At 41.1% G+C, this 25,120-nt stretch overlaps 2 protein-coding genes across 2 annotated transcripts; one reads left to right on the top strand and one right to left on the bottom strand.

Annotated features, from left to right (window-relative positions):
- The first annotated feature begins 3,049 nt into the window (after positions 1 to 3,049).
- LOC135476842 (uncharacterized) lies at positions 3,050 to 14,310 on the top strand. The gene is made up of 3 exons (XM_064756983.1): positions 3,050 to 3,332; positions 5,106 to 5,198; positions 13,155 to 14,310. The coding sequence occupies exons 2-3, from the start codon at positions 5,108 to 5,110 to the stop codon at positions 13,976 to 13,978; spliced, it is 915 nt and encodes a 304-aa protein (XP_064613053.1). The 5' UTR covers positions 3,050 to 3,332; positions 5,106 to 5,107; the 3' UTR covers positions 13,979 to 14,310.
- A 4,001-nt stretch (positions 14,311 to 18,311) lies between these two features.
- Positions 18,312 to 24,865, bottom strand: LOC135476833 (mitochondrial import inner membrane translocase subunit Tim22-like). The gene is given in 6 exon segments (XM_064756966.1): positions 18,312 to 18,636; positions 19,245 to 19,317; positions 23,043 to 23,227; positions 24,587 to 24,593; positions 24,644 to 24,719; positions 24,721 to 24,865. Coding segments are annotated over 6 exon segments (549 nt in total). The 5' UTR covers positions 24,849 to 24,865; the 3' UTR covers positions 18,312 to 18,556.
- Positions 24,866 to 25,120: the final 255 nt, after the last annotated feature.

Here is a 25,120-nt window from a genome sequence, read left to right as displayed (position 1 = left end):
GTTGTGTTTTCTTTCATTGACATAGTGAACAAGCTGCCTAATCTATTTCTATTATAGACTTCACAATTGGCGTTCTATTTATTTGATTGTTTATTTGATTGGTGTTTTATTTATTTATTTATTTGATTGGTGTTTTACGCCGTACTCAAGAATATTTCACTAATATGACGGCGGCCAGCATTATTATGACTGGAAACGGTGCAGGTCCCTGAGGAAACCCACGACCATCCGCAGGTTGCTGGAAGACCTTCCCACGTACGGCCGGAGAGGAATCCAGCATGAGCTGGACTTGAACTCACAGCCACCGCATTGGTGAGAGACTCCTGGGTCAGTACGCTGCGCTAGCGCGCTAGCGATTGTTGTTCTATAACCTGGGATTAAGACATCTATCTTAATCCCAGCTCTAACGAAGGTTGCCAAAGGTTTATTCGCCCTACTTTACATTGAAACAGAATACGTCGATAAGACACCGCCAAGATTCTCCTGTTTGTATTTTCTACAAAGAAAGATTTGCCGGATTTGTATGTTTGTTTGTTATTCTTAACTCCCCTGGGTCAAATTTGCCTGTTTGGCCTCCCATGGGTATGTCAATCCCCACCCTTGATAGCCTTCAGCTGGGTTGAACCACGTCAGTTTGTGTTAACGCAACCTGCAACGCCAGCCATCCCGATAGACTCAATTAGCCAATAGCATATTTACAAGACGATGATATAGGGAATCGAACCATGGATTATACAGCTCATTGGGAACAATGGGCTATACAGCTAATCCTGAACCGTGGGCTTACACAGCTCATCGCATTTTCCGCAGCTTTTTCACACTTGCGAGAACAACTATGAATCTTATTTATGACCTTTGGATATTCTGAGTATGAAGTTTGGCAATACCTGAATTGGAAAAATTTAACAAATTTAACAGTCGGATTAAGTCCGCCTCTCTCTTTCCCACCCGGTGCTGTCGCCCTTCTCTAGCGGGCCAACATACTGAAGAAGTAACGTTTTATCCAAGTGCCTGATACTACTGTCAAAAAATTATTCTGTTAAATTTAACAGAAATTCTGTTATCTGACTGATGCTAGAATGTAATACACACATATTCTATTAATGCAACGTAACAATTCTATTACACAAACAGGATATGATGTTGAATATGACACAAAATTGTGTCGTAATAGCAGAATACATTCTATCATCACCCAGACAACAAACTTTTTGTTAAAATTAACAAAAAAATGGATTTTTTTGAGTGTGCATTCCGTGTGTAGCTCAGTATTTGCTTAACTTGACTCCACGGTTTGCAAAGATGTTGAATTTTGGTTGCTATTCTTGACACGACAACCTCACTTATTAGAACAGCCACATCGTTGCTCCATGGTGCATTACAACTTTTTAATATATATGTTATCTCGTTGGACCTCTCAGTATTCTAGACCTCTCAGCATATCTGTTATTTGACCTCTTAGCATATCTGTTATCTAGACCTCTCTGTATATCTGTTATCTAGACCTCGTTGTATATCTGTTATCTACACCTCTCAGCATATCTGTTATCTACACCTCTCTGTATATCTGTTATCTAGACCTCTCTCTATATCTGTTATCTAGACCTCTCTTTATATCTGTTATCTAGACCTCTCTGTATATCTGTTATCTAGACCTCTCTGTCTATTTGTTATCTAGGCCCCTGTGTATATTTGTTATCTAGACCGCCCTCTACCTTATATCTAGTTGTCTTGGTATGGGTACATACGTTATCTAAACTTCTCAATACACCTGGTAAGTCGTGCATAAACGAGCATCACCGACATGCCTTCAGCAGTTGTTATATCTTATCTCTATTTTTTTTTAATAAGTGCTCTCTACATACCCGTTATCTCGACTTACATATACCTCAGGTTATTATCGAGTGTTCTTTACGTATCTGTGTTGGCGTCATGAAGTGTTTGCTATCTTAGGCCCACAATGTCACTGTTATTTCATGTCTCAAGATATTGTTATTGCCTCATGTTCTGGAGACAGTCACTATCTTACGGTCAGGGGAATGGGAAGAGTTATTTATTTATTTGATTGGTGTTTTACGCCATGCTCAAGAATATTTCACTTATACGACGACGGCCAGCATTATGGTGGAAGGAAACCCACGATCACGAGGTTGCCGACAGAGAATGGAAATAAAAGTTAAACATCATCGTTTATTGCTGATGAAATTAAAGGACCAAGGATCATCGTAAATTTCAGCAGTTTGTAACTTATATATGGAGAGAATATTACATTTTCAACATTATGAATATAATACACAAACAAACAAACGAAAAAATAAATCCCAAACAAACAGACAATATATTGTATCATACACCGGGGAGTATCAGCACGGACGTCTGAAAATATCGGGGATATCTGGCAAGGTCTTTTGCTTTTGACGAGAATCCACAACGGATACTGCATTTTAGGTGCTTTCCATTCATTGTCTTTTTTGTATTTTTTTCTGTCTGCTTTTGACGTTTAAGTGCATTTCCTGCTTTTCTTGTGCCCACTTGTTACTTTAGTCGCTTTCCCAGTTCCATACGTGGGCGTAACCATTTTTGCACCAAACAAGCGTAATTATGGTTCAGAAAAGCTTTGGTTAACTTAATAAGAACCAAATTCCACTGGGCTGTAGGATAGTCCTACATTTAAATGTATTATTGATGCACTTTTAACATTTGTTATTAGCTTCTATACGTAATGGCTTGTCGATTCTGAATACGTTATACTGTCTCAGGGATACCTGCGTCTACATGCATAAATCTCACGACAAATCCTTACAGACGTGTTTGATTGGCTGCGACGATATTGGAATTATCGACTCTTGCCCACTCGACCGTGATGCCATCGGTGCGTTGGCGATCTGCTCATTTAAAGTCGATGAGACTTGAGAGAATAATCAGAACAGCGGCCTTACGCTCGAGCGAACGGCGGAGGCAGAACCCGGTCCCTGCGAGGAGTTTGAACAAGAACGTAAAAGCACGGACGCGGCGTCTTTTTTTTTTGTTGGCAATTTAGACAAGCCGTTAAACACACAGCGGGGATAAAACAACCGGGGAAGAAAAGGGCTAACGGAGACCGCAAACAACGTGCTGTCCTCAAGGTGACAGCAGGGAGATACATTTCCACGCACAAATCAAAACAGAAGGTCTGGGAAAAAGACATCAGTAGCTCTAAAAAGGAACCAGCCAACAAAAAGAAACTTCACAGCATACTTCGCACCTGAGAACAGTTTTTTTACAAACTGTGCACGGCTTCCCCTACACAGTTGCTATTTTTCCTATTTGATTGTCTTCACATCGGACTAAAGGTAAGGTTCGCTTATTTTTCTCTTGATTGAGTCGTCTAGGAGACTGTGTATAGGGAAAAGTCTATAAGTGGAATGTACCTGATAATACCACGTGAAGTTGAGCAAACAATATTAGGAGAAAAATTTCCTAACTTAATCAGATTTATGAAATCTATACTCAACCTCGGCTTTTTTTCTGCACGAATAGACGATTACATGTATTTTGGAATGAAAGTCAAGAATTCTTGAAGCTTCTCGTGTTCATGAAGATTGTTAATTTCAAATCGAAATCCAGTCAAATATGAAATTTCAAATCAAAATCCAGCAAAATATGAACTTTCAAATACCCTTAGGGCCATTGGAGATATGCCTATGGCTATATCTCCCCTCAAGACCGACTGATTTCTGAACCCTCTTCATCTATATTTAGTCGATTAATACAGTGGAATGCATCCTTCATACTGTCATATATTTGTAAAATGTGCGATGCATATATGATCATACAGCCTTTTATAGAATATGCCATGCATGATGCAAGGCCCAGTGACCGAACAGATTAAATTCTACTTGCATGGCACATATGGCGATGTCACCGAAGCAATCGAAATGAAAATGGAATTCGCGGTAATGGCCGCAATTAGACAAAATATTCTGTTCACCTGAAGGAGATTTGCGGTTTGTGTTAAGACCTATAGTGATTGTAGTTTCAAGGATGTTGCAGGCTATGTAAAAAGTATGTATGCATAACGATTACAGGTGTTATAGTTGCCTCGCCCTCCCCCCGAAATCTGAATCTTGCTTATATATTTACACTCTAAAAATTGAAATTTTAATACAAAATTAGCACCGGTGTAATGATTCAGTGTCTGGAAAATTCGCATTGCAAGCCGGAAACTCCGGATCAATTTCGAGTTGGGTAAATAAGCAAGAAATTGGTTTAACATGTAAAGTGGACGTGTGCAGTGCGATCCAATGTTTTTTTTATGGCTGACGTTGTGTCATGTCTGGTATCTCCAGCATAGTGTTCCAGTGAGGCAGCACTATAAACACATGGGTATTTGGTCTGATCTGTTACAAGTGGACACCACCGTGATATAAAACAAATTGTATTATGCCGTTGAATATCAGGCAAGAAAACAACAAAAAATTGTGAGCGAGCGATTTTTACATGTCGCTGACACCGATTGCTCAAATGTTGGAATTGATTCTTCCAGTTCTTGCCTGATTTTGAACGTCACCCACAAGACGGTACCATACAATGATCGGATATCAAAATAATTTGTTCTCAGTAACATTTGTTTCCTCTTCAACGTTGCAAACATTTGTTGGACATGGAAATGCGTTCTTAAATTTTGCTCTAAGAAGTCAGACTCACCGACATTACAGGACTGTTGTCGTATATATTGTAACAGGATAAAAATGTAAAAATTACTTCGAGCTATGTTGGGAATACCTTCCATTTGATAGGTACATAAATAAGGAAATAAGTCTAGATCTGTTATCTTCCAAATAAAGAAGTTAAAATAAACTGATAATCGAAAATTGGAACAGAGATATCAAAGCTGAAGCATGGAATATTAAAATGGCGCCTTGGGAAGGGATTTCTCAAAAAATAAACTTTTCAAATCCCTGTATATACTCAACACGCCCAAGCAACAACAAAGGTTTGTATTTTAAAAAAAAAACATCATGTCTTTTACTTTATGATGACGTAATCACGTTCGAATATTGACATTTTAGTATTGATTTATTTGATTGGTGCATTTTAATATTGTTGTTCTTTTCGTTTCGCAGACATGATGATCCTACCATTAAGCATACTTCTGCTGACAGCCATTTTGTCTGTCTCAGCGACATCTCATGGCGCTCAAACACAACAAAGATATGGTAAGTTTGTAAGATTCTTTTTTTTTTGTTTGTTTGTTTTTGTTTTTTTTTAAGTACACTTTTGTTTTTAGTATTCGTTCGTAGGACTATATTTTGACCTTTTTTCATTTCCGGTCGCTTTAGTCGGTTTAATGTCGTGACATATCCATTTGATGACAAAAAAGTGAAATGTCAACAACCACTTTCGTATAATGGCTTTTTTCGTTAGTCTCGTGCATATTTTCGCATGTTTTTCATTTGGTTAAATGAAAAAATCATGGTGTTTTAGGAGTCAGTTCGTGTAAACCTTGTGCCTAAGTACTTGTATCAAGAGGCTCAGCTAGTTGGTATCATTAGTCGTAATCTTTAGCCTTGGTGTATGTTTTTACGTTGGCCATCGTTTCGTTGTTTCCCACTTTTCAGTGTCTAAAATCTGATTAAAATTTTAAGCTGGATTTGTCTACAACAATATTTTGTCTTTCACATGTTATTTTTGTGTGATCAGAAAACAGCATGCATGATACTGTCGTCTCAGTTTTGATTTAATACCATTTTCAAGTCGCGACATGCAGGGCGTATTTTTCAAGTTATAAACATGTCCAGAACTAACTTTAGCCTATTTTGAAGCCATTACAATTCCATTTGCTCTGTATTTAGATGCGATGCATTCTAGGGTTTGAGCCTTAACTTAATTTTTAATGCGCTGTATTTGATTGGTATTTAACTCTGTACTGAGAATCCTTCAATTATATGACTATACAGTCATGTTTGCGTTTTGACAAAAATGTAACCCACCGAACTTGGCCTGTATAACACGCACTTGACAAAGTCAAGTCGCAATTTAACTTCAGTAGCACGCATGCCGCGTGGAGAATGTGAAACTGATCTATTGCTGTTGTCCATGGAGACGACATTTTCAATGAATAAATCACGCCCTGTATAGATTTGTCTTTACCATGGGCATTGTTTTTATCTTAATTCTGCATGGAAAAAATTTCTTTTCGTATACAGATACACTACCATGCATTACGATTGTGAGCTCTTCGCGGACATCAGATATACATGCATTTATTATTTATATAAAGATGAAATGTTAGGATTTCCTTCACAGATAAAAGTGATATCTCACTGGCTCAGTCAGATATCACTTTTGTTATTGCACACCCAGACGCCATCACGTCAAAGAAGAAACATTAGAGAGACCTTTAGATAGAGGTTACAAGTTGTAACTCCGAACTTCTGAGCTCAAATCTGAATTAGTTTATCTATTCTAGTTTGAAGTTGCAAGTTACAAGTTGAACTTCCAAATACAGGTCTCTACTTTGATTTATGACGTTCCAATCCGAGCTCAGCAAGCTGACTTTAACATTCCTACGTCACGCATCACAAGGCCGTGCACTTCCGCGCAATATATATAGTTCGCCAAAAAAAGAGGTGGAAATTCTTCATGTGCTTAATTTACGTACATACCTATATTGCATTAGCATTAAGTACCTTTGTAGAATGTATAATTACTTACAGACAGCGTTTAAAAGTGTAAAAAGGTTTTGTCAGCGCGGATGTGAACGAAATTGCAAAATGCAACAGACAAACTGATACACATTTATATACATGTAGGGAAAATGTCAGGATATAAATAATAAATAGAATATTGCACAGTGAAGCTTGAATAGCATAAATATTGTTCTCGTGAAAGGTAGAAATAATTCACTGTGCAATATCCTTTTCTTATGAAAAGAAAGCGAAAATAATGGAAATAGTTTGAATATATGTTTCAGACTTGTACTGATCATTATCATTTAATGCCTTTCTGATTCGACTGGTTTATGCAGAGAAAATATAATATAATATATTGCAGTCACCCTTTTGCGAACTCGTACTTTGTCCACGTGCAGTATATATTCTTTTACACGTATATCCAAACGGATGTTTCAGCGGAACTCAAAATGGCTGCCATTCATTCAGCAACATCCATAATTCTATCGTTGTTTAATGAGAAGATTTTACAATTAACGCTCGTTAATCATTAATTAGCAAGATGTTAATAAGTAAAACGCGTGCAGGATTATAAAACCATTACGGAATTCGCTCATGACTGGTTTTACTCGAACCGCACTTAATATTGATAGGGTTGCTCTAAACTTGACAAATGTCTACACCTGCATCCCAGCAGGTGTGCTTCCCTCACAGGCAGAGCGACACCAAAGCGCGCGTGTCCTGCCGAGTACCCCGCACATTTCCAATGTCGAAACAATAAAATTAACAGATTGGAGTGCTTAGGTTTGCTAGATATTAACAAGTCTCGAGCTGTTAATGTTGAGTGATAATGGATTTTTGTGAAGTGAACAGGTGGGCCACACCTGAAAACCATCGAGCTAACGTGATAATGTGGAAAGTGTAAATAAGTCAGAGATACGCGTGAGAATTAATACGATTCTGCTTAACACTTTGGAATTTGGATAAATAAGGCCCTTGTATGATTGTTCATAATACGACTACAGCACAGAGAGTAAGACCAGCGCAGCGACGACAGTGTGATAGACGTACAGCACAGAGAGTAAGACCAGAGCAGCGACGACAGTGTGATAGACGTACAGCACAGAGAGTAAGACCAGCGTAGCGACGACAGTGTGATAAACGTACAGCACAGAGAGTAAGACCAGCGCAGTGACGACAGTGTGATAGACGTACAGCACAGAGAGTAAGACCAGAGCAGCGACGACAGTGTGATAGACGTACAGCACAGAGAGTAAGACCAGAGCAGCGACGACAGTGTGATAGACGTACAGCACAGAGAGTAAGACCAGCGCAGCGACGACAGTGTGATAGACGTACAGCACAGAGAGTAAGACCAGCGCAGCGACGACAGTGTGATAGACGTACAGCACAGAGAGTAAGACCAGCGCAGCGACGACAGTGTGATAGACGTACAGCACAGAGAGTAAGACCAGAGCAGCGACGACAGTGTGATAGACGTACAGCACAGAGAGTAAGACCAGAGCAGCGACGACAGTGTGATAGCTGGCAAATGGCAACACGCAACCGATGAAATACGGCCTCTTGTCAGTTTACCTCACTCAGGCTTTTATTCTAACTGTTTATGTAAATGCGTAAATTGTAGTAGCAATTATCCAGACGCTTTCATTATGCCAAAAGACGTGTTTGTTCGAGATAGCTTCAAATATCAGTTTTCATTGGCTATCAATCGATAAGCTTTATAGCCAGTCAGTGAAATTTCCGGTCAACTTTTGTAATTTCATTCTTCGTGAAGGTACACAACACATTATTTTATGCTTATTTATTACACTGGAACGAAAGAAATAAGGAAAACTGAGACTTAACTTGCCTCACTGGTCCCTGTGTATTGTCAACGCCTCATGAACACGAAGGTTGTGTGGAATTATGAAGATGGTTTCTTATCTACGTAGATATCCCTCCCAAGTAAAAATGTTAGGCTATGAACTGTCAGCCATTTTGGACTGTAAAGCATTCCACAGGCTCGTAGAGGTTGTTGTGAGTTTATCCCTGGTTTTGCAGCTACATTAGGATTGTGTATTACCACGATATCAAGATTCCCCCATTTTTCTTGTTTTCTCTGACCAGTCCTTTCAGTTTTCAAAAAACATTCGAATGCACAACCGTATATATACCCGACACCAACCGCAAGTTTCAGACGCACTTCGCCATGTCACGGCTCCCTGTCATTATTATTTTGTTACTTTTGTTACTTTTGTTAGGCGCGCTATTATTATCATTATTATTATTATGTGGATTCGTCGACCGCTATTGGCCTATATCTTAACGATCATCAGGACCCCATGGCTCTCTTTGCATAGGCGCTGATCACATGTCGAGACAAAATATTTCTATCAAATGCAAGCTTTGTTCGCAAAGCCGAGTTCAGGCAATCAGATTTCCACATGTTTGTTTCGGAAACATTGAGTGGAATTCGTGGAATTACCGGAACCGATCACGCGGAAGACTACAAGCCAGCAAGTAGGGCTCGGGTAGGAAATTATCTGGCAATTTGCCAAAGACGAAAAAGCAGTGAAATGTCAATTTCTCTCTTATCACCTGGGCAGAAATGAGCAAGATCAACACAAGAGGAGAGTCTTATTCTCTTCTGTACCAGCATGCCTATCTGATGAATCAATTTTATGCACGGCATGCATGGATTTTGAAGCCTTGGTTTTGTGGTCGGGACATCCGCCATTAGACTGACAGTTCGCCAGGTGACCACAGCATTAGGCGAGAAGTGACATCACCCTGCATATAAAGTTATCTCACATGTAAACCCGTACATAGATCTTTAAGATTTGAATAAAAGATGTTTCAGTTCTATCCGTAAAGTAAAAGTTTAATTTCATCAATCTGTATTGGATATATTTAAACAAGATAATATTCACATTAAACATTTAAACACGCATGCATCAGGGTCAAGTTTCACAAAGCGTCGTGCGATATCGCACGTGTGCGACATCTTTGTGAAACTGGGCCCAGATAATTATTTAAATGAGTTGTACGAGTTTAGCGTTTACATAAAACGTCTTCGCGAGTGCAAACGACGTTATGAAAACAGTTGTAGTAGTTTCACGATCAAGTACCTGGTTTGCCATCACAGATTCGACCTTAAAAGAAAAAAAAAGAACAAATACCCAACATTGTGCTGTTAAAGCTTATTTGTTTACGTGTCTGAGAAAGAGAAACGTGTAAGCCGACATAAGCATGCTTCCCTAAAGGCCAATAACTCAATGTTTAGCTTAAGTGTACCGGGCAAGTTTTCAAAAAATGTCCCTAAACTTGAAGTCAGCTTGATTCAAAAAGCAACTCCGGTTTTGTTTCGAAACGTGCCACCTTACAACACCCGTCACGTGTAACTAGCGGTTGTCAATGTTTTTGAATATATTACCCAAAATTTACTTTTCGTTTCCTCCGCACATGTTAAACATCGCTTTCAGCATAATTTTAGAGTCGGTCAGCCTTATCGAAATCGCTTTCTTTTATAGCTAGACGATCTTAAAGTTCCGCTTCTATTCATAGCGTCTTATTCATTGGATAACTTGTGTTCAGACCTAACCATCCAATACTTGGATCATCGATACAGGTCTCAGTATATTCAGCATGGCCTTATATTACATTATTTATTTATTTGATTGTTCTGCGCACTATGGGTGGAGGAAATCAAAGTGCCTGGTAAAAACCACCGATGTTTGAAAAGTCAATGAAGAACTTTCTGACATGTGACGTACAGATATGAACATCTTACTGATCGAATTAAGATCGGTACCGATGCCGCCCTACCCCCCCCCCCCCCCCACCCCCCATTGAGGGCAGGGAACTCTTGTACGTGAGAGCTCTTTATAAACATGGGGAAACAGGGTAGCAATGTAAAAATCGTATTGGTTCTTCAGCACATCGTGGTTTTAATGCCCGAATAGTTAAATAAGATGTATGATGAGCACTTGGAACGCCTTTTGTCATCTTGGCACATTTCTCAGATGGACCCGATTGACGGTTCTCGTAAAATCTGTTTTTCTCGTCGACGCCTTAACGCGTAAATGTCCATTAAGCCTGTTACAGCTTTTGTCTGCTCTCATCATTTCGAGGGAATTTCGGTTGTCCATGTTAAATCCGGGCCAACTCCCGCATTTTACCGCGGGACAAGCGTGTGTAAGCTGTCGCTAGTCCAACTCGATGAATATTTAACCCCCCTATCACGTTTTCCTAATCACAGACTGGGCGGAATTGCTCAGTGTTCGCTTTAAACAGCAACAGCTAAATCAATAGTGTTACATGTATACAAAGTGAGTAGGGACAAGAACGTGTGTACGAGACGATGGGCAAACAATATCCCATGAATTGCACATATCTTTTATTCTCGTCCAGAAAATCGGATAAAACAAGTCTTTAATTGTTAGGATTAAACGTGAAATGGCGGCACTAAACGTATAACCACACAGCAAATTGTACCTTGCCTTGAAAAGACCACGCATTACACCTGAACTGGTATTTTGTTGAACTTTCTTTTATCGTTTTACAACTTTGTAAAGTCACCTGTTGTGATCCTTTATGAGCATTGCCGTTCCTATACCCTCAAACAAGTAATCAGTTAAATTTAACAGTAAGTTCGTTGTCTGGGTGATGCTAGAATATATTCTGCTATTGCAGTAGATTATTGTGTTAAATATAATAATCGTATTAATTCAGCATAAAGATTCCATTAGACTAACAGGATATTATGTTGAATATGATCCAGTGTTATGCTGTAATAACAGAATACATCCTAGCATCACGCGGACATCTGAATAAACTTAGTAGATTCATTTTTTGACTGTAGTCATATATAGTTAGAGGTGAATACACTCTTTCTGTGTGTTTACATTTTGGTTTAGATTCGATTAATCATTCCTGATAATACACAGGTCCTTTTTATGTCGCTTTTTGGGGGTTTTCCCTCTGTGGTCGATCTAAATGTGTAACCCGAGCGATGTCACTTGTCAAATGAGTCGCAAGAAAACGCATGGGTATACAAACTATTACCGATGTGGTTTCATGTAAAACATGTAAGCAATGTTTTCTGTAAATGGCAGCATTTACACGCCCCGGACAAGATCAAGTTTCTTAGCTGGACGAAATAATTACCTTGACAATGTTTATTAAGGAAAATCCGCTCCTGTTTTGTCTATCCCTCTCCCCACCGGTAACAAAAACGGCAGTTTTATCACTAAAGACGGGGATGTTAACATTGATGCTTAATTATATCAGCGTATAAGTAACTCATCATCAATGCTTAGACTTCCAAATTTAATTCAGACACCGATGCTAAGGTAATATCAATCTACCTGTCAGCGTAATTTAGATGGCAAATAACTGGTGAGGTTGGCCCCCTTGATATAAGGGCAAATCGCTGTTTAACTACAGGAATCAATCTATTCTATATATTAACATGCTAGATAATTATACTTTAAGACTTACAGCACAGATAGTAAGGCCAGGGTTCAGTTTCACGAAGCTCTCTTAACCTTACCTCCTCTTAACCTCATGACGACGTAATGCCTGCAGTAGCCTACTGGTTGCCCTGGTAGTTAGGTGAACGTAACGTTAAGAGTGCTTGGTGAAACCGGGCCCCGAGCTGCGACGACAGTGTGATAGCTGGCAAATGGTCACACATAACCGGTGAAATACAGCCTCTTGTCAATTTACCTCAGTCAGGGTTTTTTTTCTAACTGTTAAGGTAAATGCATAAGTAGTAGCAATTTACACGCCCCTACCACCTTTGGCACATGACTAATTTTCCCACCAGTGACGTGTGTGGATTTGTACCCCATACTGGTGGAAGACAGGTGGTTTTCAACGTACGTTAGACTGCGCAATAGTTCACACAAGGGTCTTTGGCCGCTTATTGCCCTATTGCATGCACGAACATGGAGAGCACGGTACAGGGAGTGACGCCATTTTACAATCATATTGCTCAAAGTACAATTCTGTATACAGGCCGGTGTTTGTTTCCCTGAACATGTGTATCAGATTTCAAGTGTGATTTATTAAGAAAATCTTCGTTTTGTTACTTGCCTGTCCACGTGAGCCGCTGGTATTTCTGGCACACGCGACGTTTATATGCCCAAAGATAAACTTTCGAACGGTTCCGCAAACACAGCCTCTTTCACCACATATCTATAGGTCTGTTATACGACAGTATGAAATATTTTTACGGATTACTGAAAACCCCTACCTTTCACGTGGCACACAAAGTCTTTTGAATCTTCGATGCAAGTAATTCACAGTTTTGCTGCGATGTCACGGCTGCTCTGAGACAATCATCAGCACATTGTTTCAGTGTTCTTTAGTGCTTTAAACTTCAAGAATAGCAAAAAATCAGCCTTTCGCTCCATGTTTTTTATCACCCCCCGCTCCTTGCCAGGAACCCGGGTGCTCGAAACTGTGAATACATTTCCGTCTTTTTTTCTCCCTTTTCAGGTATCAGAGCAGGTCGGTTGACAGATCCCCGTCCTAGGCGTTCCGTAAGAAACGTCCTGGCGCCCGCTGTGGGATTTCCCGGAGACCAAGAATACGGTGGCCGATTTGCGCCATTAGACAAACGCCCTTTCGGAAGCTTGTTTAACATGAAGGGGCTGGGAAAACGAAGCGAACTGCAAGAAGAAGAGAGTGAAATCATCCCAGAAGAGGATAGCGCCCTTCCGTCCAATATTTATCAGAATATTTTTGACGACGGATTTAAACTCGGACACAAGGAGAACTATGAACCCCTGTTCGGCCATCGCGCCGATGTCGACGAGCGAGAGTACGAGGATGAAATAAGCAAGGAGGAAAAGAGGCAGTATGGAAATATCTTAGGAGGCGGGTATAAATTCGGGAAAAGAGGATACGGTGGCGTCCTCGGCGGAGGATACAAGTTCGGTAAACGCGGGTTCGGAGGAGTCTTGGGAGGTGGATACAAGTTCGGCAAACGCGGGTTCGGAGGAGTGTTGGGCGGGGGATACAAGTTCGGCAAACGCAGTGACGAGAGAGAACAAGCGGAGCCCATCTCTGCCAGAAATGAGGGTCTGGAAATGGCAAAACGCCCCTGGGGAAATCTCTTCAACAAAGGGTTTAATTTTGGCAAAAGGGATAATTCCGCGAACGCCCTCAGCACTATCTACCGGGCAATTCTATCCAGCAATTTGGGCAATGGTAGAAACAAGGCCGGATTCCAAGATGACGGACGTGTGATGAAGGGTGCTATATCAATGGCTAAGCGACTCTTCGGCAATGTACTGGGTGGAGGTTACAAATTGGGTTGAACAATTTCAAGCGATTTCTTTCAAGCAATTTAAAAGGCGGAGCTAACGATTTTCAAACACTTGTGTGATATTTACCATTTACTACTTAAGATGATAAAAGCTTCTGTGAGATTTTCCAAATAAAGGTTAAAAAATATACGAACATAACGTTTATTATTTCCTTCGGAAATTGAGGCTACTGAAAAAATTTTTTAAAAATCTCCACGCATACATCACGACGAGATTCGTACATTGTTCCCTCATCCTGACGGTCTATCATTGTCCCTTTGTTGTCAAAATGGTTGTGTTATTGGCTGTCATTATTAAAACATAATTTATTGTATTTATCTAGTTTGTTTTGTTTCCCTCCTTTTTTTAACAGGGCATCATGTTTCCTTGCCTTATTAAACATGTTCTGAACAGCATTAATTTGTTGAAGGACACATAAAAAAACCCAAGTGAAAAAAATGCCACTCCCAAAGCAGAACGTGGATTTGAACTCCAATTTGTCAACATATTTATTTATTTATTTAATTGGTGTTTTACGCCGTAATCAACAATATTTCACTTTTACGATGGCGACCAGCATTATGGTGGGAGGACACCGGGCAGGGATGGGAGGGGGGTTATCAACATAAGTCCAGGTATTTAAGTGATTTATGGGCAAACATTACCTGATGCCTTAGCTATATCTCTTACTGTATTGCTTCAAATATATGTCCTCTCCAACCGTACTTGGGAAGGTCTGTCAGCAATTTGCGGAAGGTCGTAGGTTGCCCCGGGCTCTGCCGTTTCCTCCCTCCACAATGCTGGTCTCCGTCGTATACGTGAAATATTCTTGAGTATGGCGAAAAACACCAATCAAATAAATAAAATAAATATTTAACAGATTCCAGTTCACTTATCCGGTTCCTGATTAAAGGTCTATATTTCTATACAACACATATGTGATAATATTCATACAAACAACAATCTATTCAAACAAAGAACTATGTACAAAATGTACAATTATATTCGTTCTGGTGGGAAAAGAAAAGTGCAGTGAACTGAATTTTTATGATGCCGATGATATTAATACCCATTTGCCAAGTCTTACATGTGTGTACCGTAAACTACAAACATCACGTGTAAAATTATCTTCTGTGCATAAATGATTTGTCCTCCAATCTTCACCAGAAGCAGAAAACAATTATAGCGCATCAGACAGAATACTCCACTTTTCACTGGACAATAACGGTGTACACATACTTTCTCGTCCTGCAGATGACGCCAAATGTGTCTGCTGATTAGGTTACCTCCCTTGTTGGAGACGTCACATCGCTGAAGCGATTAACCTATCCATCGGTCTTCAGCACTGAATTTGGATGGGTCTTTCGCAGGGTAAATTGGTTACACGGTTACCAATAGATTTGATTGGTGTTTTACGCCGTAAAACACTAAGACTATTTCACTACATGACTTTACTGAAATTGTTCAGTAGCAAAGTCCATAGTGGTCTCACGAAAATTAGTGTAAATGCATTTCACTGAATTTTTTTTTTTTTTTTTTGATTGGTGTTTTACGCCGTACTCAAGAATATTTCACTTATACGACGGCGGCCAGTATTATGGTGGGAGGAAACCGGGCACAGCCCGGGGGAAAACCCACGATCATCCGCAAGTTGCTGGAAGACCTTCCCACGTACGGCCGGAGAGGAAGCCAGCATGAGGTGGACTTGAACTCACAGTGACCGCAATGGTGAGAGACTCCTGGGCCATTGCGCTGCGCTAGCGCGCTAACCAACTGAGCCACGGAGGCCCCCGGTTACTAATAGAATCTGAAAGACTGTCGTTATTGACCATAATTCACGTAGAGTTTAGCCGATGATTTTTAAAAGTTTGTCCTATAATTCCCCTTGTGATTCCTGGTAATTGGAAACAGCTGGAGGGCAGTGGGGATCTGAGCAGTGTTAACAAGATTATACATACATGTGAAAAAACCAATAAAAACGCTCAGGCTTCACTGAACATGCAACTGTTAGCTCTAGTAGCACATCTCACGTAGGCCCTATGGTGTGCTGGGCGAGTCGTGCCAACACGTTTCAGTGAGCAACGAAATGTTAGCACAAGTACCATCTCTGCATATTTTCTACCAGAATGCATATTCCACGTATGTTCTGCAAGAGTATGTCGTGCCAAAACAGGCGGATTAAGGTCAGTAACAAATAGGCCGACACATTGATAAGAGCGCAGGTCTTTCAAAACATCACCATAAGACGAATATGTGTCGAAAGTAAATATATACTCATGTGCATTTTAGAAGCTAAATTACAAATATAAATACAACACTTCACAGTTCCGACTTGCACGCGATTAGGTCCAGCTTTACAGGTTTGCCCTTGTTGAAGTAAGAAAATCCATTTTCACTCAAGTTACTTGAATCAGAACTCGTGGTCACACCTTACCAGTGTGGGCCTTGATGACCCAACACTAGCATTCATAATATGGGTATCAGGGAGGGGGAGGTGCCAAACTACAGTATAACCTTTTGAATATTCAGATATAAACAGCTGAGTTGTATTGATATCATGGCTATTCCCAGCCTTTCCCACAGCTGGGTACAGTCTGAAGTTGCAATACAGTTTAGGAGGCCCGTTGATCACAACAGAGACCCGATTTGACCACCTGTTTTTTTGTCAGTTGTTTTTAATTCTACTCACTGTAAATGAATTCCGTGTGTTGCGTAAACCACTGAAATACATGACTACATGACTTTACTGAAATTGTTCAGTAGCAAAGTCCATAGTGGTCTCACGAAAATTAGTGTAAATGCATTTCACTGAATTTTTTTTTTTTTTTTTTGATTATTGGTGTTTTACGCCGTACTCAAGAATATTTCACTTATACGACGGCGGCCAGCATTATGGTGGGTGGAAACCAGGCACAGCCCGGGGAAAACCCACGACCATCCGCAGGTTTCTGGCAGACCTTACCACGTACGGCCGGAGAGGAAGCCAGCATGAGCTGGTCTTGAGCTCACAGCGACCGCATTGGTGAGAGGCTTCTGGGTCACTACGCTGCGCTAGCGCGCTAACCGACTGAGCCACAGAGGCCCCCATTTCACTGAGGACGTGGCTGTATGTAAATTATTGGATACTTACCAATCAGATCTGTATTGCCGAAATACCTTTGTATGCCGATTTGTTAAATTTGTTTACGGGGCTGTGAACGGACAAGACATAATCATTGGATAATCATCGGGCGACCTCCATGTCACCTGAGCAATTAATCACTTGCCGATTTAATTGACGCCAACAAGTGTAACCTGCAAATTTAGCCTGTAAACCTGAGAAGTAACACGTGAAGTAGCCTGTTTAGCATGGACATTTTAGGAATATACAAGTATGTTGCAATTGTCGCTTGATACTTTATTCACTTTAATTCATGAGTAAACATGAAGGTGTGACTGGTTGAGAGATCTTTAAACCTCAGACCGTGAGGAAGTAGCCGACGCGGTAAATTTTCGATCATTTCATGGGTCCAAAACCAAAAAAAAAAAGGCCAATGACTTGTTACGCGCAACCAACAACGTTTCAGTGAGGGTCTACATGGACTAGTGGGTGCAGAATCCCCCTTCTCTCAGTCCATGCCTGAGGAGTTTGCCCCATGTGGCGAGGGCCAGCAGCTGGCCAGACCGTCACTGCGGATTACTGCACAGCTAGGGGCTGATCACTCCCCATGTCATCTCATATCAACTCATATCGGGTACACTTTACAGCCAGAAATTTTCGGCTAAACTCTACGTGATATACGGTATATGAAAGTAAAATAATCTCAAGTGCAGTATGAAACAAAAATCCCTGCTGTAGTCGCTGTCTTGACAGGTCTTCCATGTGACCGCTGTTGTCCAAGGAAAAGCAACGACGTTAAGAATATTTCACTTATACGACGATGGCCAGCATTATGGTCGCAGGAAACCAGACAGAGCACGGGGGAAAACCCACGACCATCCGCAGGTTGCTGTCAGACCTTCCCACCTATGGCCCTCTAGGAAGCCAGCATGAATTGGACTTGAACTCACAGCGAGCACATTGGCGACAGGCTACTGGGTCATCATGCTGTGCAAGCACGTTAAACTCTAAGCATTCATTCATTCCAATGAAAAGTGCAACATTTTATCTGATGTGGGATAAATACATGAATGAAGCTGGGCAATGAAAAACCACAGTATAACTGAACAAGGACTGGACAAAAATCCTCAAAAATCTACAGCTTCTGCGAATGCAGTGACCGTTGAATTTCAACATGCAAACAGACCAGGTTCAAACAACTTTAAAACACACTTAACTTAATCCTGAGTACACATGTAAATACCTAAAGAGTTACAGTAACTATTGCTGGCCATGTTGGTATCCATTTCAACGTGTACGAATACTTCAGCTTGGACATCTTAGAAAACGGCTGCATTGCTTTCGTCAGGAAAACATACTGTACTCCACTGCTTATCACAGTTTGTTCTCAACATTCATCACAAGTGGATGAGAACAATGACGGGATATGGGGTACAACCCCAACATTTATACAGGTAATCATATGTCACCTCAAAACACGCACGTCTATCTCAGTGTCTCAAGTAGTAATCTATAGCTGTGGAAAACAAGGCGAAGCCAGCTGCACCTAACACACCCGCCTTCAGTCCAGCTGAAATGAAGAGAATAGACGAAATCAGTTAATGTCACAATTCGTTTATTTATTTATTTGATTGGTGTACTTAAGAATATTTCACTCATACGACGACAGCCAGCATTATGGTGGGAGGAAACCTGGCAGAGCCTGGGAGAAACCCACGACCATCCACAGGTTGCTGGGTTCGTTTACAATCCACAGTCTTGGCTCAACTCTGAGGAATGATGAGGGCATCTATATATTTATTTACTAATTTACATGGAAGTGATGTTCCATCCCACTCAAAAAAGTTTCACTATGGCATTCAGATTTCGGATCAGGCAGAATACAGTGAAAAAAATGATACTGGTATTTCACAAATCTCCTGACATATTTACTGGTATTTATTTATCGGACTGTTGCTTTATTCTGTATGGGTATTGAAGAATTTTTTGCCCTATATGCCGTTGCCCTGTTTTATGGGTGAAGTAAACCGTACTTGGGAGAAAACCCTGACAAATGATAGAGGCATCGCTGACTGCTTATTGTCATCAAGCATGCAGTGAAAGCTACAAATTCCATGTCCAAGACCAGGTTTGAGCCTGCGTCCGAATTTTATTAAATTAGATTGTATAAGATCCCACCTCTGACACCAAGCACTCCTCCAACAATGGCTCCTGACAAGGTCCCGTTCAGTAACTCTGTCTTCCCGCGATACTACAACATAACAAAAGCAGATATCAGCTCAGTTGCATTATGAACAATGGATATCAAATCATAACTGGATAAGGTGTCAGCATCTGCAGAACCACTTTCACACTGGGAGTGCAGCTGCTAAGTAACAAATTAGGTCACAGTCCACGAGCTACCCGTTATGAAAAATGGCTACTCCCTGGAAAAAACGGGATTCCCAAAAGCTCTGGTCATGTGTGATTTAAGGCATCTTTAGCGCGAAACCGCAAACACATGCCAAATCCAGTACCACTAGCTCAGTTGATATCTCACGTCAAAAGGTTAACAGACGGGCACATTTCCTGTGGGCTCTGCTCAGCTTCCTGGCCAGATATAAATGAATATCTTTATACACCATTTACTTTATTGATTTATTAATTTATTTAATTATTGGTTTAAGCCATATTCAAGAATTTTTTACTCACACAATGGTTGAGTAAGTGGAAGAAACTGGAGTGTCTGTGGTAAACCATCAACCTTTGGTATTAAACTTACTGACTTTCCCTCATGTAACATAAATATATGCACACAATACTGTTGGAAGTCATGTGGTCTTTAAGCTGTGCAAACGCCCACACAAGGATCATCAACACTTACTGTCAGTTATACATCAACAGTGAGACCGAGGTGATGCACAAAGGCCTGGATTGAACCCTTACCCATCGTGGGTGAGACCGAGGCGATCCACAAAGTTAAAGGCCCGGATTGAACACTTACCCATCGACAGTGAGACCAAGGCCCGGATTAAACCCTTACCCATCGACAGTGAGACCAAGGTGATCCACACAGTTTCAGGCCTGGACTCAACCCTTACCCATCAACAGTGAGACCAAGGTGATCCACACAGTTACAGGCCTGGACTCAACCCTTACCCATCAACAGTGAGACCAAGCTGATCCACAAAGTTAAAGGCCTGGACTCAACCCTTACCCATCGACAGTAAGAACGAGGTGATCCATCGACAGTGAGACCAAGGTGATCCAAAAAGGCCTGGACTGAACCCTTACCCATCGATAGGGTTTAATCCTAGGTGATCCACAAAGTTAAAGGCCTGGACTGAACCCTTACCCATCGACAGTGAGACCAAGGTGATCCACAAAGTTAAAGGCCTGGATTGAACCCTTACCCATTGACAGTAAGAACGAGGCGATCCACAAAGTTAAAGGCCTGGACTCAACCCTTACCCATCGACAGTGAGACCAAGGTGATCCACAAAGTTAAAGGCCTGGATTGAACCCTTACCCATCGACAGTGAGAACGAGGCGATCCACAAAGTTAAAGGCCTGGACTGCACCCTTACCCATCGACAGTGAGACCAAGGTGATCCACAAAGTTAAAGGCCTGGATTAAACCCTTACCCATCGACAGTGAGAACGAGGTGATCCACAAAGTTAAAGGCCTGGACTGCACCCTTACCCATCGACAGTAAGAACGAGGCGATCCACAAAGTTAAAGGCCTGGATTAAACCCTTACCCATCGACAGTGAGACCAAGGTGATCCACAAAGTTAAAGGCCCGGATTGAACCCTTACCCATCGACAGTGAGAACGAGGTGATCCACACAGTTAAAGGCATGGACTGAACCCTTACCCAACAACAGTGAGACCAAGGTGATCCACAAAGTTGATGGCCCAGATTAAACCCTTACCCATCGACAGTGAGAACGAGGTGATCCACAAAGTTAAAGGCCTGGACTCAACCTTTACCCATCGACAGTGAGACCAAGGTGATGCACAAAATTAAAGGCCCCGGATTAATCCCTTACCCATCGACAGTGAGAACGAGGTGATCCACAAAGTTACAGGCCTGGACTGAACCCTTATCCATCGACAGTGAGACCAAGGTGATCCACAAAGTTAAAGGCCTGGACTCAACCCTTACCCATCGACAGTGAGACCAAGGTGATCCACAAAGTTACAGGCTGGACTGAACCCTTATCCATCGACAGTGAGACCAAGGTGATCCATAAAGTTAAAGGCCCGGATTGAACCCTTACCCATCGACAGTGAGAACGAGGTGATCCACACAGTTAAAGGCCTGGACTGAACCCTTACCCATCAACAGTGAGACCAAGGTGATGCACAAAGTTAAAGGCCCGGATTGAACCCTTACCTATCGACAATGAGACCAAGGTGATCCACAAAGTTGATGGCCCGGATTAAACCCTTACCCATCGACAGTGAGACCAAGGTGATGCACAAAATTAAAGGCCCGGATTAATCCCTTACCCATCGACAGTGAGAACGAGGTGATCCACAAAGTTAAAGGCCTGGACTCAACCCTTACCCATCGACAGTGAGACCAAGGTGATCCACAAAGTTAAAGTCCGGATTGAACCCTTACCCATCGACAGTGAGACCAAGGTGATGCATAAAGTTAAAGGCCCGGATTGAACCCTTACCCATCGACAGTGAGAACGAGGTGATCCACAAAGTTAAAGGCCTGGACTCAACCCTTACCCATCGACAGTGAGACCAAGGTGATCCACAAAGTTAAAGTCCGGGATTGAACCCTTACCCATCGACAGTGAGACCAAGGTGATCCACAAAGTTAAAGGCCTGGACTGCACCCTTACCCATCGACAGTGAGACCAAGGTGATCCACAAAGTTACAGGCCTGGATTGAACCCTTACCCATCGACAGTGAGACCAAGGTGATGCACAAAATTAAAGGCCCGGATTAATCCCTTACCCATCGACAGTGAGAACGAGGTGATCCACAAAGCTAAAGGCCTGGATTGAACCCTTACCCATCGACAGTGAGACCAAGGTGATCCACAAAGTTAAAAGTGCTCCACTTTCAAAGTGTGAAAGTTGAGCATCTCGGCCACGATCCGCTCCTTAATTCCCCTTGCATAGCACCAATGTTTGGAATATTTCCATCAAATTCTTTTAAAATCAAATTTCACCCCCGTTTCTCGACTTTTAAGTGATTACCATCAACAAATAAAGCCTACTATTAACGTCACAACTCTCCTCAAAATGTTCAAATCAACAAAGCTTTTTCTGACTTATAGGAGAAGAAAATTTAAATATCAAACAAATACCATTGAAAAGAGTATGCATTTCCTCGCAGGTGCATGCCATAAAAAAATTCTAATATGTACCTCAAGTTGATAAATTATAAATAAAGTCAGCACCAAAATGCGCTGTGGGCAACTCCATTTTGCATAGGAACTAGTCTTCTGTGTTAGGGGGAGAATTGCCGCCAGAAACCGCCAAAGTGCAGTTCGTACAATTCCGGTAGAACTCTTCTTCCCAGAAGGTAGCGAACAGTACAGTTCGTTTTCCGCTTGACGATCGGGAAACTAGAATGTTGACGTGGGTTCCGAGTTACAGGAACAAGCCGGCAGTTTTAACGACTCACATTGGCTGAGAGGCAACATACCCCCAGCATAAATTACAGGGTTTTAAAGATGGAGCATGCGTAGGACTCAGCGATTTATGCCAGCTTTGTCGTTTTTAAGCATTACGTGCATGGCAAGGAAAAACCGCAAAATTATGCAGCAGGCACAACCAGATAGAAAAAAATGTGCTCTTTTCAGCCTACAGTGTCATTGTTTTAAGTTTTCTTCTCCTTTAAGTCAAAATTTAAATTCTAACATTGATGAAGTGGACAAAATGGTAATGTGTAAAAATAAGCTCTAAGATCGTATTTCAAATTTTGACTTAAGTCAGAAATGGCTTTTTGGAATCGGCCCCAGAACTTACACTTTCTAACAAGCACTCTGTCCCTGCAAACATACATCCCACCACCGCAAAGTTCTTTCCATATGAGAGTGCTCTATTTTTCATCTCGCGCAGCACAATTTTTGTGGTCGGGGTTTCCGTGGTTATGGTTGACATGGGGTCAATACCTGCTGTGAACAAGCCGAATGCTGCACCAACCCCAAAACCTAGACGGTAAGAAACAGTGGAGTTTGGTATTGTAGAGCAATGGGCTGTTGAGACTGTTTTTCATCACATTCACTATAACATGGGCTTCTATAATAGGTGTCATAAAAAATAATTTAGAATAGACAGAAGAGAAATTTTTTTGTGAAACTTGGAGTAGTTTCTAAAGGAAAGGGGTAATTCCTCTGGAAAAGGGTGAAGCAGGTGATTAGTAAATCAATTTCAACAAGGTTGCCAAACATTTCTCACCATTCACAAAGCCACAGTACGACTGTTTTTACCTTTGAAGACAAAAGAGATCCATGTTGAAACTCCTCTATTGGATTGGTTAGATTTGCCATAGTAAGAATGGGTGAAACAGGCGAAATTGTTTATGGTGAAATATATACTCATAAACAAAGGGGAATAACTTCTGCTAATGTAGTAGAATAGTAGGGTCAGTTTTAATAAACTAAATAGCGATATTATCAAATCATAAGTTTTAATGGCTGGATTACTGTTGAAGGATGGTTTACAACTTAAGGTTTTGATACTTTTACAGTCTTGAAGACTTCTGGATTCAGAGTTGTAAATTATTTTTTGGTACACGAAGTTGAAATTTGGACACATTTGTCTAAGATAACATTGATGAAGTGGAGACAATGTAAAGTTTTAAAGTCCAAAATAAGCTTTAAGATCGTATTTCAAATTTAGACTTCAGTCTATAAAGCCAGAAACGGCTTTGGGGAATTGGCCCACCAGTGTGCTGGATCTACATATTAACTGGGACTAATATTAGTAGAGTTTAGCCAGATGGACAACTGAACGAATCACTCGGGGTAAGTTCACTGAGCTGGCTGAAGTTTCCCAATGGTACATGTACTTTCCACTTTTGAATAAGCTAGTGATATATGATCTCCCTCAATAACTATTCTAGAATGCCACCTTTTTGTACACATACATGTGTTAAAACCGCTTTGTTCACTTTGATGGAACTCCACAAATTTTTGGCAAAGTTAATGTAGGGTTTGAGTTATTTTCAGTGAAACTGTCCACGTATAGAGCTAGAGGTCTTATGATCGACGTTCAGCATTGCTTACTACGTTTCCCTGCCTGATGAGCTAATAAATAAATGTTTCAACAACGTTAAATGTACTAACTCCATATTAATATTTCTGACGTTCATTCGGTCGGCAGAATAGGTAAATGTCAGAATGTTGAATGAGGAGATCATTTAGCTCGCTGAACTACATCTGTCATTTTCGAAGAGGGAGGTAACTCTTGTGACAGAATGGCAAAAAAATAATGCAATGCTTGTATAGATCACTGATGTTTTAGATCATCTATTATCTCACTGTCAACACAGCTTCAGGCGGGCCTACCCAGGAGCTATATCAAATCACTTTCTTTCTCATTTTCCTCTGTAATCCCACCTAAACACAGCTGGCTGTAGACTTGAAAGCACAACTTTCGAATAACGATGCAATGATCACTTCTTCTCGGGGCTTTTGTGGCCCCTCCTATGAAAGGAATCATGACATTGTTACGCTGTCGTTTTTCTCCAATAACACAGTCTATGATCAAATTAAAATCCTGTACATCTTCTGGCCGCAGAGGCGGTGTTGTGTCGATTTTAGTGTCCATCGCGGGCTCACGCTCATTCATGGCCGCAGCCATATTGAAATAGCCCGGCTAGAATGGGACTTAACTCGTTGATACAGCGACACTTCTATTTCGCGAACAGAGTGTTTTTCCCTTGAATTGTTGAGTTTGTATTCCCTTTTCCCTCACTTTACATATGGCCAGAGGACTTGACAGCCACACTATCAACAGAAAAACCAGCCTTGATACTAATGGGATGTCAAAGTCATTGGAATGAAAAGTGCTCGGTCTATCCTCTTCAGCCCAGTCAAAAG

The sequence above is a fragment of the Liolophura sinensis genome, chromosome 10 (assembly GCF_032854445.1).
Source record: "Liolophura sinensis isolate JHLJ2023 chromosome 10, CUHK_Ljap_v2, whole genome shotgun sequence".
Taxonomy (NCBI): Eukaryota; Metazoa; Mollusca; class Polyplacophora; order Chitonida; family Chitonidae; genus Liolophura; species Liolophura sinensis.
This window is presented reverse-complemented; position numbering and strand designations above follow the sequence as displayed.

Coding starts and splice junctions, on each gene's coding strand:
- LOC135476842 (XM_064756983.1), top strand. CDS start 5,108: ATGATGATCCTACCATTAAGCATACTTCTGCTGACAGCCATTTTGTCT. Junction 5,199..13,154: donor TCAAACACAACAAAGATATG/GTAAGTTTGTAA, acceptor CTCCCTTTTCAG/GTATCAGAGCAGGTCGGTTG.